Source organism: Lissotriton helveticus, chromosome 12 (assembly GCF_964261635.1).
Source record: "Lissotriton helveticus chromosome 12, aLisHel1.1, whole genome shotgun sequence".
In the NCBI taxonomy this organism is placed as follows: Eukaryota; Metazoa; Chordata; class Amphibia; order Caudata; family Salamandridae; genus Lissotriton; species Lissotriton helveticus.
In genome coordinates, this window is record NC_136073.1 from 41,280,810 (window position 1) to 41,297,235 (window position 16,426).

The 16,426-nt window shown below is 46.0% G+C and overlaps 1 protein-coding gene across 2 annotated transcripts in view; it reads left to right on the plus strand.

Moving 5' to 3' along the window:
- Nucleotides 1–16,426, plus strand: part of LOC144799931 (chloride channel protein ClC-Kb-like) — a 238,100-nt gene that overhangs the window by 22,586 nt on the left and 199,088 nt on the right. For both annotated transcript variants that reach the window (XM_078671560.1, XM_078671561.1), the window contains exon 2: nucleotides 11,177–11,305. In XM_078671560.1, the coding sequence (XP_078527686.1) occupies nucleotides 11,177–11,305 (129 nt within the window). The remainder of the gene's footprint in view (nucleotides 1–11,176; nucleotides 11,306–16,426) is intronic.

Here is a 16,426-nt window from a genome sequence, read left to right on the forward strand (position 1 = left end):
ATATTTATCAAACCTGAAGATCCACCTCCCCTATTTATCAAAGCCGAAGATCCACCTCCCCTACTTATCAAACCTGAAGATCCACCTCCCATATTTATCAAACCTGAAGATCCACCTCCCCTATTTATCAAAGCCGAAGATCCACCTCCCCTACTTATCAAACCTGAAGATCCCCCTCCCCTATTTATCAAAGCTGAAGATCCACCTCCCATATTTATCAAACCTGAAGATCCACTTCCCCTATTTATCAAACCTGAAGATCCACCTCCCCTATTTATCAAAGCCGAAGATCCAGCTCCCCTATTTATCAAACCTAAAGATCCACCTCCGCTATTTATTTATTTTTTATTTATTTATGCGTCTTTATATAGCGCAGACTTTACCCGAAGGTGTCAGAGCGCTTCATAATAGGAACAGAACTGATACATGAGAACATTACAAGTCAACAAATTACAAAAGCAAACGTTATATTACATGAGGCAAAAGTGACAATCGTGAGCAAACAGAATACAAGAGGTAGCAAACGGTGCATTACAGGAGGAAAAAGTGACGTGTGCAGGTTACAAAAGCGTACAAAGTACAAGAAGAGGTCAAATACTGCAATAAATGGAGGACACTCAAACACAAGAACAAACGTTACGTAGGCAATGGTGGCACTTGTGCAAGTATCGAAAGGAAACAAAATGAAAGACGTAGCAAACAGTGTGTTACAAGAGAAAAGTGACCGCCACTATTTATCAAACCTGAAGATCCACCTCCCCTACTTATCAAACCTGAAGATCCCCCTCCCCTATTTATCAAAGCTGAAGATCCACCTCCCATATTTATCAAACCTGAAGATCCACCTCCCCTATTTATCAAACCTGAAGATCCACCTCCCCTATTTATCAAACCTGAAGATCCACCTCCCCTATTTATCAAACCTGAAGATTCACCTCCCCTATTTATCAAACCTGAAGACTCACCTCCCCTATTTCTCGAAACTGAAAATCCACCTCTCCCATTTATAAAAGCTGAAGATCCACCTCCCATATTTTTGCAAACTGAAGAACCACCTCCCCTATTTTTCTGTATGGCAAGAAGAAAACTTCGGTTTCTCATGTCCTGTGATTGCATTACCAAAATTAATGTTCCACAATTGCATGAAACACCCCCTCCATGCCTTGCAAGTATCTTGTGGACTCTCCAGACCATAAAGGTGATGCCCCAATCTGACATGCACAGTACTCGTTATCTCCTCAGGGAGCCCTCCAGACCACAAAGGTGACGCCACATTCACACATGCACAGTACACATCTCCTTAGGTAGCTCTCCAGACCATAAAGGTGACGCCCCATTCTGACATGCACAGTACTCGTTATCTCTTCAGGGAGCCCTCCAGACCATAAAGGTGATGCCACATTCACACATGCACAGTACACATCTCCTTAGGTAGCTCTCCAGACGATAAAGGTGACGCCACATTCACACATGCACAGTACTCGTTATCTCCTCAGGTAGCCCTCCAGACCATAAAGGTGACACCACATTTACACATGCACAGTACTCACTATCTCCTCAGGTAGCCCTCCAGACCATAAAGGTGACGCCACACTCACACATGCACAGTACTCGTTATCTCCTCAGGGAGCCCTCTGGACCATAAAGGTGATGCCATATTCATACATGCACAGTACACGTTATCTCCTCAGGTAGCCCTCCAGATCATAAAGGTGACACCACATTCACACATAGACAGTACTCTTTATCTCCTCAGGTAGCCCTCCAGACCATAAAGGTGGTACCACATTCACACATGCACAGTACTTGTTATCTCCGCAGATAGCTCTCCGGACCATAGAAGTGACGCCACATTTACACATGCACAGTGCTCGTTATCTCGTCAGGTAGCCCTCCAGATCATAAAGGTGACGCCACATTCACACATAGACAGTACTCGTTATCTTCCCAGGTAGCACTCCAGACCATAAAGGTAACGCCACATTTACACATGCACAGTACTCGTTATATCCTCCGGTAGCTCTCCAGATCATAAAGGTGACACCACATACACACATGCACAGTACTCGTTATCTCCTCAGATAGCCCTCCAGACCATAAAGGTGATGCCACATTCACACATGCATAGTACTCCTTATCTCCTCAGGTAGGTCTCCAGACCATAAAAGTAGCGCCACATTCAAACATGCACAGTACTCATTATCTCCTCAGGTAGCCCTCCAGATCATAAAGGTCACGCCACATTCACACATAGACAGTACTCGTTATCTCCTCAGGTAGCCCTCCACACCATAAAGGTGACACCACATTTACACATGCACAGTACTCACTATCTCCTCAGGTAGCCCTCCAGACCATAAAGGTGACACCACATTCACACATTGACAGTACTCTTTATCTCCTCAGATAGCCCTCCAGACCATAAAGGTGATACCACATTCACACATGCACAGTACTTGTTATCTCCGCAGATAGCTCTCCGGACCATAGAAGTGACGCCGCATTTACACATGCACAGTGTTCGTTATCTCCTCAGGTAGCCCTCCAGATCATAAAGGTGGCGCCACATTCACACATAGACAGTACTCGTTATCTTCCCAGGTAGCCCTCCAGACTATAAAGGTGACAGCACTTTCACACATGCACAGAACTTGTTATCTCCTCAGGTAGCCCTCCAGACCATAAAGGTGACGCCACATTCACACATGCACAGAACTCGTGATCTTCTCAGGTAGCCCTCCAGACCATAAAAGTGATGCCACATTCTGACATGCACAGTACTCGTTATCTCCTCAGGTAGCCCTCTAGACTATAAAGGTGACAGCACTTTCACACATGCACAGAACTCGTTATCTCCTCAGGTAGCCCTCCAGACCATAAAGGTGATGCCACATTCTGACATGCACAGTACTTGTTATCTCCTCAGGAGCCCAGTACTCTGAGGTTCTTTCCCCTCTGCACATTATCCAACACTTACAGTTTCGAGTCAAGTTTCAGCAAGGCCTCTGTAGGGTTAACTCAGAAGATCACCATTCCTTTAATCTCATAGGTGATTGCAACTGGCATGTCTTCTAACGCCTTTATTCTGCTCTTCGTGTGCCAAGGTCTACTTTTTCATTTAGTCCCTCCAGCTGTTTCTCCAGGATTTGGGCTACAGTTTGCACAGAATACCCTTTCTCCAGCAGATCTGTTTTCACGTCTGAGAACGAGCTCAGCAGTTGGCGTTATGTCCTGTGAGCACCATGCCGTCCTCTGTGGACCCAGTCTCCAGAATCCCTTTAAGTTCTTTGCTGACGTTTTTGCCCGTGCCACTGGCCCCCACTCTCAATCACCTCCACTCCTAGCTCGCTCTCACATGGCTTCTAGTAGGTCCCTCGCTGAGAGGAAATCTACTGGCTACACACCTTTCACCTGGGTGCTTCTTCAGTCCTGCCACCGAGTGAGCGGTCAGCACCTCACACTCCTCAACTGCTGTTGTCCTGATATCTTCAGATCTAGCATGGCGCTGCTGGGGGGCATACATCCCGGCTTGTTTCCACTGCCAGACCACACTTACCCACCCAGGAGGTGACATCAGACCTTGTGGCTGGCCAACCACAATGCTCTGTAAATCTCTGCTACCACTTCCCTCTCCACTCTTGAAAGCCACAACTACCTCTGGCCTCTCACTCCTCAGAGAAAGCAGCCACAGGACTTGCCACCACTGTCACCACTCGTCACTCTGCACTGCAACTTGGCCTCTCAACCAGGCGCAGAAGGTCGTGGCCTGGCCACCTGAGTTCCGGCCCAGATTGGAGCTGAAGTTCAACCCCTGTATGGATGGCTTACCCACCGCGGAGCCTTGTACCCTACTCAGGGGTCGTGGTTGGAAGAAAAGCATGAATTCAGTCTTAAACACCACATGATGGTTGCCATTCATGGGCCCTGTGGTCCTGCCGCCCTATCTATATATGTTAATGTATTAGAGACAAGAGGTCTTTCACACCAGACAGCTAAAGCTGTCTGTTGGCAAAACCTAGAAAGCATTTGCAATGCAATAGCTCTTGCATTTGCGAGAGTTTGAGCTATTGGCCTTGTAAATGACAATGTTTTTTACTTTTGTGTTTTGGTTTGGAGTGTAGTGGATGTATGTGGTGTGGAGTGGAATTATATTGGTATTTAGTGGAATTGTTAGTTGTGGAATTGTGTAAGGTGAAATTGTGTGGTGTGGAGTGTAATTGTGTAGTGGAATTATGTGGGATGGTGAATAGATAGGCATGAGAGCTGCACCAAATAGATATAACGGAAAGAGGGATAGGTAATGTATGCAGGAAATGGTGAATGAACTCGAGTCAGAGGAGCAGAAAGAGTGTGTGAGAAAGAGAGAAAGAAGGGGAGAGCCGGTGACAGACGCATAAAGAGGGAGTGCCTGTGAATGGAGAAAGCACCCTTAGTAGCGGAGGAGAACATGGGTTTGATGGACGGAAGCCTTGAAAAAGGACAGAAAATAAACTGTGCTTGAACACCTGGAGTCAAACACATGAGTGAGGTGCGAAGAATGCGTAAGAGCAACCGAGGGGGTGAGAGAGTATGTGTGTGACGGATAGAGGAACGAGTGTGAGAGGCATCCAGGGAGGGGTGGGAGGCGAGAGTTTGGCCAGTGCACAGCGTGAGGAGGTACAGGAAGGAAGCATGTCTGAGCAGGCAGTATAGAGAGGAGACGGAGTGTGAGGGAGGGATGGGAGGGGGCAGTCGGATTGTGAGGTGAGAGGTGGTAGTGGAAGTGCAAATGAGAGATGTGTTGGATTGGAATTGTTTGTCGTGGAATTGTGTGGCGTGGAATTATGTGGTATTAAGTTGTGTAGTGGAAATATGTGGCACTGTGTGCTGTGGAATTATGTAGATAATAATTAAATGGTATTAAGTGTACTGGAATTATGTAGAGTGATAATGTGTGTTATAGAGTTAATCATGTGGAATGGTATTGTGGAGTTGATTTATGTGGTATGCTTTTAAATTTCATGGCATGATTTGGAAACCTGTGGTGTGTATTGGAAATGTGTGAAGTTGAATTGTGTGCTGTGGAACTGTGTGGCGTTGAGCAAAATTATGCGTATTGGAATTAAGTGTTGTCGTGTGAAGTGCATTTATATGGATTGTTGGTATGGTGTATAGAGTGCATTTATGTGGGGTATTTTGTTGTATTGAGTAGAGTGTAATTATGTGTGGTGTAATTATGAGGCACTTAGTGGTATCATGTGGAGTGTGATTATGTTATGTGGTGCATTGGAGGGATCCAATAAAAGAAAGATATCGTGATGTTCGAGCTGTGTCTATGATTAACAGATGTAATTAACAGAATTAATATTAGCTGGATCTTTCCCTCCTTCTCAGTCTTTTTCTGATTTTCCTGTATATCAATGTAACACTGGTGCTGGAAAGCAACATAACAAATCGTTGTATGGGAACCTCATAAAACACACACATTTATTTGCTGACAAAAAGTACATGTGCTGCATTTTGTAAAAGATTCTACAGCTGATTGAGCTCCTGCTTGTGTTTCACAATTCAGATAAGCTTGCACGCCCGTTAGTCGCAGAAATCACAGAAGCTGCACCACCTGCAGCACCAGCTCACATGCGCCGGGGCAATACTTTTGTTGCCCATGAGACGATCTCTTCCAGTGCATGGGATGAACGGGAACGAAGGATTTGGTATTCTTAAGTGAAGAGTGAACTGTGTTTGTGGGGGGTGGCTCATTTTTTTTAACCACGCACCGAACTTAGTGGAGAAAAAGTGAATTAAAATAGTGTGGGACATGACAAGAGAAAAAACTAGGGCAATGGTGCTTTGGAGGAAGTAGCTGCACAGCCTTCTTTAATGAACATGGCACCCGCTTCACGAAATATAAAGCAGGACAGCTGTGAAATAGGCGTTGAGTTGACAGCGAAGAAAACAAGGCATCTAAGAGTCACCACTCCTTAAGGCACATCACGTAGCTGCCTAGGGGGAGCTCTTTTCACTGCTTCTGTTCTGTTAATAACGTGGTGGAAAGTGAGCGTCTATAAAAGATAAAGCGCAGTATCCATGAAGTGGGTGCCGCACTGAGCCAGGAAAACCCATGCACTCTGAAACAAAACAAAAAAAGTGCGTCAAGACAAAAGGAACAAGCCCAATCCCCCTTAAAGTGAAGCTCAAAATAATATTTTACTAAAAGAGCCCAGCATGGTCGACATCCAAAAGTGAATAAACTCTAACATAAGCCCAATCTCCCTTAAAAGGAAGCCCAAAACAAAAATAATATTTTACCAAAAGAAGCCCAACTGATGGTCGACATGCAAAATTGCAAAAAAAGGCTAAAAATTACAAGCAATGGAGCAGGAGGCAGCATTAACACAACTGTGGCATTAAGATGAGATGGGAGTGAGGAATGCTGTAATAAAATGTAAGCAGCTAAGGCGTCGAAGCTGAACACAGGCAAACATTAACAGAGCAGGAAACCAAAACAAAATAGTCCCCTAAAGAACAGATAACCAACCATAGCTTAATGATGCAGTAGTTAGTCCCTGCTCCGTGAAAGGAACAGAAGAGAAAAAAGAGGGACAAAGAGGCAGGACTGGCCATTAGCAAGCAAGGATTTATAAAGGACACTGACATAGACAAATAAAAAGCAATGGCAAGCAACGGGCGGAGTTGAACCCCACAAAGCATATACAACAGGTAGGTAAGCAATAGCGCAAGCGCTGTCTATGCTTGACCTAAAAATGAAACACATCATCAGCATTGTTTATAATGTTTAATGTTATTGAGAATGATTATTGTTATTGTTCTTAATACGTAAAATGCAGTAATCCCTTAATTTGGTTACTCTTGTTAGAAAATGTCTGTGAAAACTATGTTTGCAACACACAGGTAACATGGGCAGAAAAGTCCAGCAGTAAAGTTAGGTTGCATATTACCTGTAATTCTCCAAGCATGGAAATGTGAAAATAGATCTGCCTGAACACATCTGAGTGCACTACAAAGGCATGCAATTTTATGACTGAATTAACAGCATCTTCTGGGAATTTGGAGCTGCCAAGCTCGACTTCAGAAAGACTGGCCGCACGATAGACAGTAGAGGGAGTACTCAGAGACATTTGCACTGGAGTTTGGGGTGCGGCATGTGTTGCAGCACCCCTCATATCTTGGAAGTAGATTCAGGCAAACAGTACATGATATTCTCTTCTAAAAATCGTTGTTAAAACAGTATATTTAAGTAATTTGGCATAAATAAAACTTAAACAAAGAACAACATTTTCTAACAAACGGCTGCTATTTTAGTATAATACAGCTCTGTTTCTATGTGTGCCTGTGACCAGAATGTGAGTGTATTTTTTTTTTGCTTGAAATTAATTACATTCTGGCAAGAGCAAAGGAAAAGGAGAAAAGAATTTCAGAGGTATCCAAATTGACACAGGTGGTCCTACCCAGATTTACCTTTAGCTCCTGGCGCTGCTGGTCCTCACATCACGCCCTGCATGGGTACCGCAGCGCGTGCCCGCCTTTAGTCACCCGCATAAGGCCCAAAGAGTTTCAGACCCTGGTGGTCTACCATGGAGACCCTCCCTGCTGTGCCAATGGTACCTCTGAATAAGGAAACGTGCCAGGAACATAGATTATTTAAGAAAGGTCCAAAATAAATAAACCAAATAACGGAGCTGGGTTTTGTGTGATGCACGCCGGCCCGAAAACCATCATTACAGAAATCAGTGTGTGTTGTTTAGCATCATATTTTGTGGCACTATAACACATGTGGGCGCTACAAAACAATGGCTAGCTGCAACCTGAAGTTTAGTTAGGGAACAGTTTGGATAATATTTGTAAAATGATACTTTTGTAACAGAAGCTTAGCCATGTTAGGTGATTAGTGGTTACTAATTGTATCAAAAATGAATAATTGGTAGCACCATAAAATTTGGGAATATTCAGCACATCTAGGTATTGCTAGGCTGAGTGGGAGCAGCACTTGTCACTAGCCTTTGTGTTGGCTACAAATCACAAATACGAATCCCGCAACGCCAACTCAGCTTTTCATCCTTAAGAGGTAAAGGAATTGAGTACCATTCAATTTGGTCGTAATAATAAATATTATTTACACTGCCTAGAAATAACAAAATCACATATCAAGAGCTTTATAAAAAGAAGTTATTATAAAGTCCTTAGAGCCACACTTGAAAGCTAAGGGCGATAGAAGAGTTTCCTGTTTTGTAAGAGGTGGGTGCAGCACAGCTATTCTCCCTGGTAAAGGGCATCTATCAGTGGTCTTTACTCTAGGTCTGGGAGGTAAATTCCGTTCCGCTCGTGGAATTTGCAAAATTCACGTTCCGTGGAGAACGTGGAATTGCCAAAAGTTCCGCAATCCGTGGCTTCGTGGAATTTTTTGCTTGTTTGCGCTCTCAAAATGCGTGTTCGCGAGATATTTCTCCCCAAGCACGCAAACAGCATTCCCAAACAGGAAAAAAGCATCGCGAACGGGTGGAATAAGCAATTGCATGTGTTCGTTGAACTTTTGCGTGCTCGCGGAGATTTTTTACTGTTGAGCTTTGTGTAGCGCGACTATGCAAATTCCGCCCACCCCTACTTTACTCTCCCTGGCTTAGCCAGGATCCAGCTCTGGGTAATGGTGCCAGCCTCAGAGATCTCTTTTTTGGTAAGAGGTTTGTGGTGTGCCAAACGTGCTTCATAAGGTTGGCACCTGTCTGAGGCCACTCACTGAGGTACAAAAGATGATGAAAATACTGCAGGAGTATTGCCAGTGGCGGAGCTTAGTTCAAGTATTCCATTCCCCCCCTTTTGTTTGTCATGGAATGTTGAAGTCATTATAACATTATGAACAGTAAGAATATGGGACTATTTTTAAAGGATGCACAGTGTTCTTTTGGGGTACCTTTTTTCTTTACACAGTATGTATGATGTGTTACTATAGCTGCTGTTGCTTAATGTTTCACTTCCACATCTACTCTGATGCTACCCAAACATTCACATGTGTCATTCAAGGTTCCAACTAGCCAGACAAGGATTCCAATCTATACATTAAAGTCGTTGGAACAGCATCTGCTGCACAGTCGGGAATGCGATTATGAGGGCACACTTTGGGTATTATCATGAGCAGGAGCAGGAGTGTATGTAAGTCCATGTTTCATCAAGAACATGACTTTGGGTGAATGAATTGAGGTACTATCATTAGAAGGTCTCTGAGCTGTGGAGTGTTTCAGATTAGGATTAGTGGGTATGTCATTCATCAAGATAACAACATTGGAAGGGCCTGGCTACTATTAGGCAAAGAGTGCTGAGTCAGCTCTGAATGAAGAGTAGAGCGCTGAGTGGATGTGTTTTATGCACCCAGATTATCATTCGGGCACATGCACTTCTGAGGAGCCACTTTTAGTCTGTCTTTAAAAGACAGATATTGATAGAGACTGTAATACACCCCAGCGTTAAAGGGCAGAGCCAAAGACGAGGCCTTTAACAAGGGAGTGGGATTGTAATGCCGGTATAGCCCAGCTACAGAGTGCTATAAGGATATTAGAATATTCAGCCACTAGAGGGCAAAATATTCTAACAAATCCAACAAAGGCCTCATGGATCCCGAGTGGATTAAAATCCCCTTGGGCTACGTGAGGCTTTTGTTCACAGCAACAGCTGTGAAGGACAACATTGTAATGTTGGAGCTGCGGGCTTCTAATGGCCTTTATAAGCCCGGAGCAGACAGTGTCTTCAGTGGAGCTCCCAACATTCTAGTGTTCTAATATAGCCTTGTAGCTTGCTGTACCGGGCTATACCGACCATTGAGGCCCACTCCAACGTTCAAGGCCCAAGCCACAGGATTTTAAAGGCCGATATAGCCCAGCCACAGAGGGATATAAGGCTATTAGAATATTCCGCCACTTGAGGGCAGAATGTTCTAACAAATAAAACAACAGCCTCATTGATCCCGAGGGGATTTAAATCCCCTCCGGCTCAGTAAGGCCTTTGTTCCAAGCAATAGCTGTGTAGGATGACAGTGGGATGTAGAAGCTCCGGGCTTCTACCGCCCATTAGAAGTCAGGAGCACGCCAGTCTCTCTAATGGAGCGCCCAACATTCCAATGTTCTAATACGTAATTAAGATCTGAATCTTAGCTCAGGGTGCTTTGATGTGCCTTCCCATTAGTCGTTAGTGCTGATTTCACAGCATTTAAAAGGAGAACATGTATCTATAATGGCGCTGACCATACCATGTTGAATTAGTATTTTGAGAAAAAAATTGTTTTAAAAGCTACACTTGTACCCTTTAATCTCCCCAATTTACCAAGGGGAGGTGACTAAAGGGTTGTTGTTCGCATCAGAAAGGTTTTTGGTGCGTTATAGTATTATTAAGGGATATCAAAAGAGCCGCATATACTGGGTAAGAATGACAACCCTGGTGCACCTTAACACATCAGTTGTTGAAACTTCTCGTGCCTTTAGTGAGGTGGCACCAGTGGCCAGCACCCTCGCTGTGACAACCGTACCAGTACTGAAGGCAAGGAAAGAGGAATTAAATCTGTGAAAAGTGTTTCATAAACTCCCTAGCAAAGAGTTACTATTAAAAAAAGATTCTGATGTTTGAGCTAGACAGCAGTATGGTCTGTTCCAGGCTAGACAGAGCCACGTGCAGGGCCAGCTTTAGTCCTGGCGGCGCCCGGTACAACAATCATTTTTTGTTCCCCCACATCCATGATCTCCTCCTCGGATTCTCTCATTACCACTGGGACAAAGTGCCCCTCATCTCTCCAATCATAAGTTATTGTTAAACAAGGCGCCCCCTCCGCAGGTCAGCGTCCAGTGCGGCTGCACCGGTTGCACTGCCCTAAAACCGACCTTGGCCACGTGCTCTAAACAGCGCACTGTTAGGGGCACTTCGCATACAATACACCGCCACAAGTGAGTGCACTTCTAAGAAGGAAATGACTTCTCCAAATACAGGTACACTGACATCTACATAAACGAAACACCAACCCTAATAATAATACAAGCAGGCCACATCAGAGGGGAAGGGACTGGCTCGGTCCAGCTGGTACCTGCTGTCCTGATGATCTGTAAAATGTAAGACAAGCACTTTAGTGACCCCTGTATAAACAAGGTAGTGCATTATTTCCTGCCTCGATTTTCACTAAGATACCTTTCCTTTCCAGCTGTGGGCCTGTCCATCCGGAAGCAAGTCGTGAAGTTTGGCGAAGACTGGATCTTCCTCTTCCTCCTGGGCATCTGCATGGCCACCATCAGCTTCAGCCTGGACGTCATCATCTCCAAGTTCCAGAGAGGTGAGTCTCGCGCGATGCCGCCACCTAAGCCTGTGGTAGGAGGAGGTTTATCTGCAACATTAACTATCAGAGATGTAAGTCCCACTGGAGGGCGCCATCTTTGATACACCATTCAAGGAGGTCTTTGTCATGTCGTTTGAAAGAGGTGAGTTACGCTTATGCCTTCCATCTTTTTGCACGTGGTGGAAAGAGGTTTGTCTGTCACATTAAGCGGCATATTTGCAATAAACTGGCAGAACTGGGTGTTACTCCAAAATTGATAACGCCGCGCTCTGACAATTTTAAAATGCAGGGATGCGCTGTACTTACAAAAATACGCACCACTGCATTTTCCCTAGTGCTCGCACTAAAAAAGCTGCCTAGCGCCAGTGCAGGCACCCTAGCGCCATTTTGCTAGGGTGCCTAAGCTGCAGGGATGATTGTTTAAGTGCAAGAAGGAACACCCTCTTGCACATAAACAAACTTAACAGGCTATTTGATGTATCCATGTGTGCTGCAGAATCAGCACACAAGGAAAGAGCAATATATGTAGAGAAATAAAACAATTCTCCTCGTATCGCCTGTTTAAGACCAGGTATTTTCTGAGTTTATTTTTAGCACTGCTCCACAGCTTGTAAATACGGGGCAGCGTCAAAAACAATGGGTGTTGCGGTGGAATGCTCACTGCTACACCCATTGCACGCCCCTTTCATGCTAAGTGCTGCATGAATAGGTGCGTTATTTACAAGGTGGCATTTAGCCACAAAATGTGACTTAACGCTGCCTTGTAAATAAGGTTAAGGAGTTAACGCCACCAGAACATCAAAATAAGTGATGTTCTGGTGGCATTAACTCCTTGTACATATGACCCTAAGTTTTACTTTTTGGACGCCTTCTTTGATATGTGATACAAGAGGGTTCTTCTGTCAAGTCAGATTGAGAGAGGTGAGTAGAGGTGAGTCATGTTACGTCCTCCATCTTTGACAGGTGGTTGAAGGTGGTAATTGTGTAACAAGAGGTGAGCTCAACATTAGTTTTACAAGAGATGAACTTCACTTAAGTACGACACCTTATTATACAAGAAATTGCTTCTGTCGTGCCAGATAGAGAGAGGTGAGTCACACTTAAGTCCACCATCTTTGACAGGTAATACAAGGAGGCTCTTCTGTCGCATTATGTTTCAGAGAAGTGATTAAAGACGCCATCTTTGATGTGTGATATCAGGAGGTTCTTCTGTCATGTCATAGTGAGAGAGGTGAGTCATGCTTATGTACTCCATCTTTGACAGGTGGTTTGAGGAGTTTCTTCGGTCACGTTAAGTATTACAGAATGGGGGCTTCACTTAAGAAGGCCATCTTATGATACGAGGAGGATCTTCTGTTTTGTCAGGTTGAGAGAGGTGAGTTACCCTGAAGTCCACCATCTTTGACATGTGATAGGCAGCACCTTATTTGAACCAGTGGTTTCCGGTGCTCGTCACCAGCACTGGCACTTATGACATTCTGACACATGGTGGCACTGTTTGTCTGATTCAGAGAGGAGCACAACAAAAGTTGTTTACTAATTCAATATATATTAGAAAGGACTAATACCTGACATCCAAGTTATTCTTATAGCTTTGGGGAACTAGAATAGTCGGACTGTCACACTTGTAGGAGTGTGATGGTCAGTAGTTGTGTTTTTACTATCACTGGCAGCTCTGGCAGGGGTAATGGTGGTATGAGCTGCAGTGGCCTCCTGCTAGGGTCCCTGGCACTTATTGTATTTTTTTACAAATTAAGCACTGGGTAGGAGGAGGTTTTTCTGTCACCTTAAGTATTAAGTGATACACACAAACGTGTACTCAGAGTACCAAGATTATTGGCTCTGGTGCAAATGCAAACTTTGCAGGACTACAACCTTAGATTCATGTCTTACGAGAAATCATCCTTAATGTAAGAGGAAACCTCACACACTTATTGGTGTCATGCTTCATCATAGGAATCCTCTCCCCACCCTGGTAGAGCAGTACCACCCGGGCGCACTCAACCTCTTTGAAGACTAATTAGGAGGGAGTTCTTGCATAAATCTTACTGGACAACACCATGTAACAGGGGATCCAGATTAAAATTCTAAAAATACCTTAGAGTCCCTGGGGAAGTCTACCTTTATTAGTGGGACACTAGGTAAGATTAAAAATGAAAAGGGTTGGGTACTGGAGTATAATGACATCACGTCCAAGATATTGCCAACATGTTTCTGCCCACTATGTCTAGCCTAAAAGGTCTGAGGCATCCATTAGGGCATATGGATCCCTACGTGGAAATCCTAAACAAATTCTAAATAGAATTTGTACGGTTGATTTACGGTGGATTCCTACTTGGGTCCTACCATATTTACGTACCTGTAGGTACGTATTCTGTCCTTGCAACCCTATAGTGTAGGGGATACCAGCGTCATGGTCACAGAGGAGGTGGGGTCCTTTTTAGTCACAGATTGTCAAAAGGTACACCCATCTATTTAACCTACGCCAAGTCGCGCTCTGCGCCATGGTACTCTGTTGTTGACAATTAAATTCTGGTGCCGAGCACCGGAAACTAAGGGCTGAAATTAAGCACTGCCTCATAGTTTCTTGTAGCGCATGCATCTGCCTTGGCATGGATGCTGCAAATGGAAGTACATCGACTGAGTACCAGAACTTGGTGAACGGCGTGTGATCTGAAAGCCAAACTACAGTGGAGAGGAAATGTTGTCTAGTGGCAGAGATGTCAAGGATGAGACTAAACTGTCAGAGTATCTAAATTTGACTTTCTTTCCAAGGGGCATATTTACAACAACTTGCGATAAATTTCGCAAGGCGCGCTTAGCGCTATTTCTTTTATCGCCGGCTATCGCTGGATTTGAACGCCAAGATAACGCATTATCATCAACGCTTATCTCCGAGGCGATGGAGTCGCTGAACTGAGGACGGGGTCCGGGGAGCGGTAGACGAGGGTGCCTCTGAGGGTGGAGTTAGGGTCTGTGTGGATCTGGAAGTGCATGTGTTCGGCGGTGCTGAGCGCATCGTCGGTGCTAGTTGAGACCCTGATGCTGTTCTTGTGGACGATGGCAATTCCTCCTCCGACTCCATTGGTGCGGTCTCTGCGGTTGATCTTGTAGCCGTCTGGGATGGCTATGACGAAGTCGGGTGCGGAGGAGTCGTTCAACCAGGCCTCTGTCAGGAAGACGACGTCCAGGGATGTTGTGTCGAGCAGGTCCCAGAGCTCGACAACGTGTTTGCGTGCGGAGCGGGTGTTCAGTAGTATGCATCGGAGGTGGTTGGGGTCTTTCTTGGCGGGTGTTTTGACGGCTCTGAGCTGGTGTAGCTGCAGTTCCGGCAGGTGAAGGGACCGTGAGTGCGTTTCGGGGCGGCCTTGAAGCAGGTGTGGGTCCGTCCGGAGTTGAGAGCGTGCAGAGTGCTGGTGTCATAGTGAAGGCGGTGGTTGTGGCGGGTGCGGGGGCCAGGGGTTCTGGCGCTGGGCGTGGTCCAGGCACGGACGGGCGCTAACGGGCTTGCCGGCATATATGGGGAGGTGGGAGGGAGGAGCAGCTGGGAGGCGGGGCACCGAATGGGCAGTGGGCAGTCATGGGGGTGGGGACGTAGCGGCGGGTGCGGTGAGGGTCAATGAAGGGAACAGAAGGCAAAAGGGCACAAAATCGAGGGAAAACGAGTGTCACAGAAGGCAAGTGGGCACAGAAATACAAGGAAAAAAACGAGTGTCACAGAAGGCAAAAAGGGTACAGAAATCAAGGGAAAACGAGTGTCACAGAAGGCAAGAGGTCACAGAAATACAGGGGAAAACGAGTGGCACAGAAGGCAAAAAGGGCACAGAAATACAGGAAAAACCAGTGGCACAGAAGGCAAAAAGGGCATAGAAATACAGGGAAAACGAGTGGCACAGAAAGCAAACAGAGCACAAGAATACAGGGGCAGCTGAGAAACAGAAGGCAAAAACGGGCAGAGAGGCACGGGGGAGCAAGGGGAACAGAAGGGAAAACCGGGTGAGAGACACGGGACAGTGAGGGGAACAGAGGGAAAAAAACGGGCACAGACCACGAACAGGCAGCGGGGGGAGACAGAACAACAGCAGTCACAGACACAACAATGAAATACAGGCAATACAATAAAACAATAAAGCGGAAGATGAACAAACCTACGGCCCACCACTGGCCATCAGGGATGAGGCACAGGTGGTAGCCTGCAGGTGGTGGAGGGTCTCGAACTTCCTCAGCAGCGGCACATGGGGCAGGGACAGACAGGCGGTGCTGTGCCGTGGGAGAGCGACCTACCTGGTGGGGTCAAGGGCTGCTCTCCTCACCGCGCATCGGCCGGCATATATGGGGTGGTGGGAGGGAGGAGCAGCTGGGAAGCGGGGGCAGCGAATGGGCAGTGGGCAGTCAGGGGGGCGGGCCGCAGGGGACGCAGCGGCGGGGGCGGTGAGGGACGATGAAGGGAACAGAAGGCAAAAGAGCACAAAAAACGAGGGAAAACGAGTGGCACAGAAGGCAAAAAGGGCACAGAAATCGAGGGAAAACGAGTGTCACAGAAGGCAAGAGGGCACAGAAATACAGGGAAAAAACGAGTGGCACAGAAGGCAAAAAGGGCACAGAAATCATGGGAAAATGAGTGTCACAGAAGGCAAGAGGGCACAGAAATACAGGGAAAAAACGAGTGGCACAGAAGGCAAAAAGGGCACTGAAATACAGGAAAAACGAGTGTCACAGAAGGCAAGAGGGCACAGAAATACAGAGAAATCGAGTGGCACAGAAGTCAAACAGAGCACAAGAATACAGGGGCAGCTAAGAAACAGGAGGCAAAAACGAGCAGGGAGGCAAGGGGCAGCAAGGGGAACAGAAGGGAAAACCGGTCTGAGAGACACGGCGACAGCGAGGGGAACAGAGGGAAGAAAACTGGCACAGACCACGAACAGGCAGCGGGGGGAGACAGAACAACAGCAGTCACAGACACAACATTGAAATACAGGCAATACAATAAAACAATAAAGCGGAAGATGAACAAACCTACGGCCTACCACTGGCCACCAGGGATGAGGCGCAGGTGGTAGCCTACGAGTGGTGGAGGGCCTCGAACTTCCTCAGCATCGACTGCAGGGACACACAGGC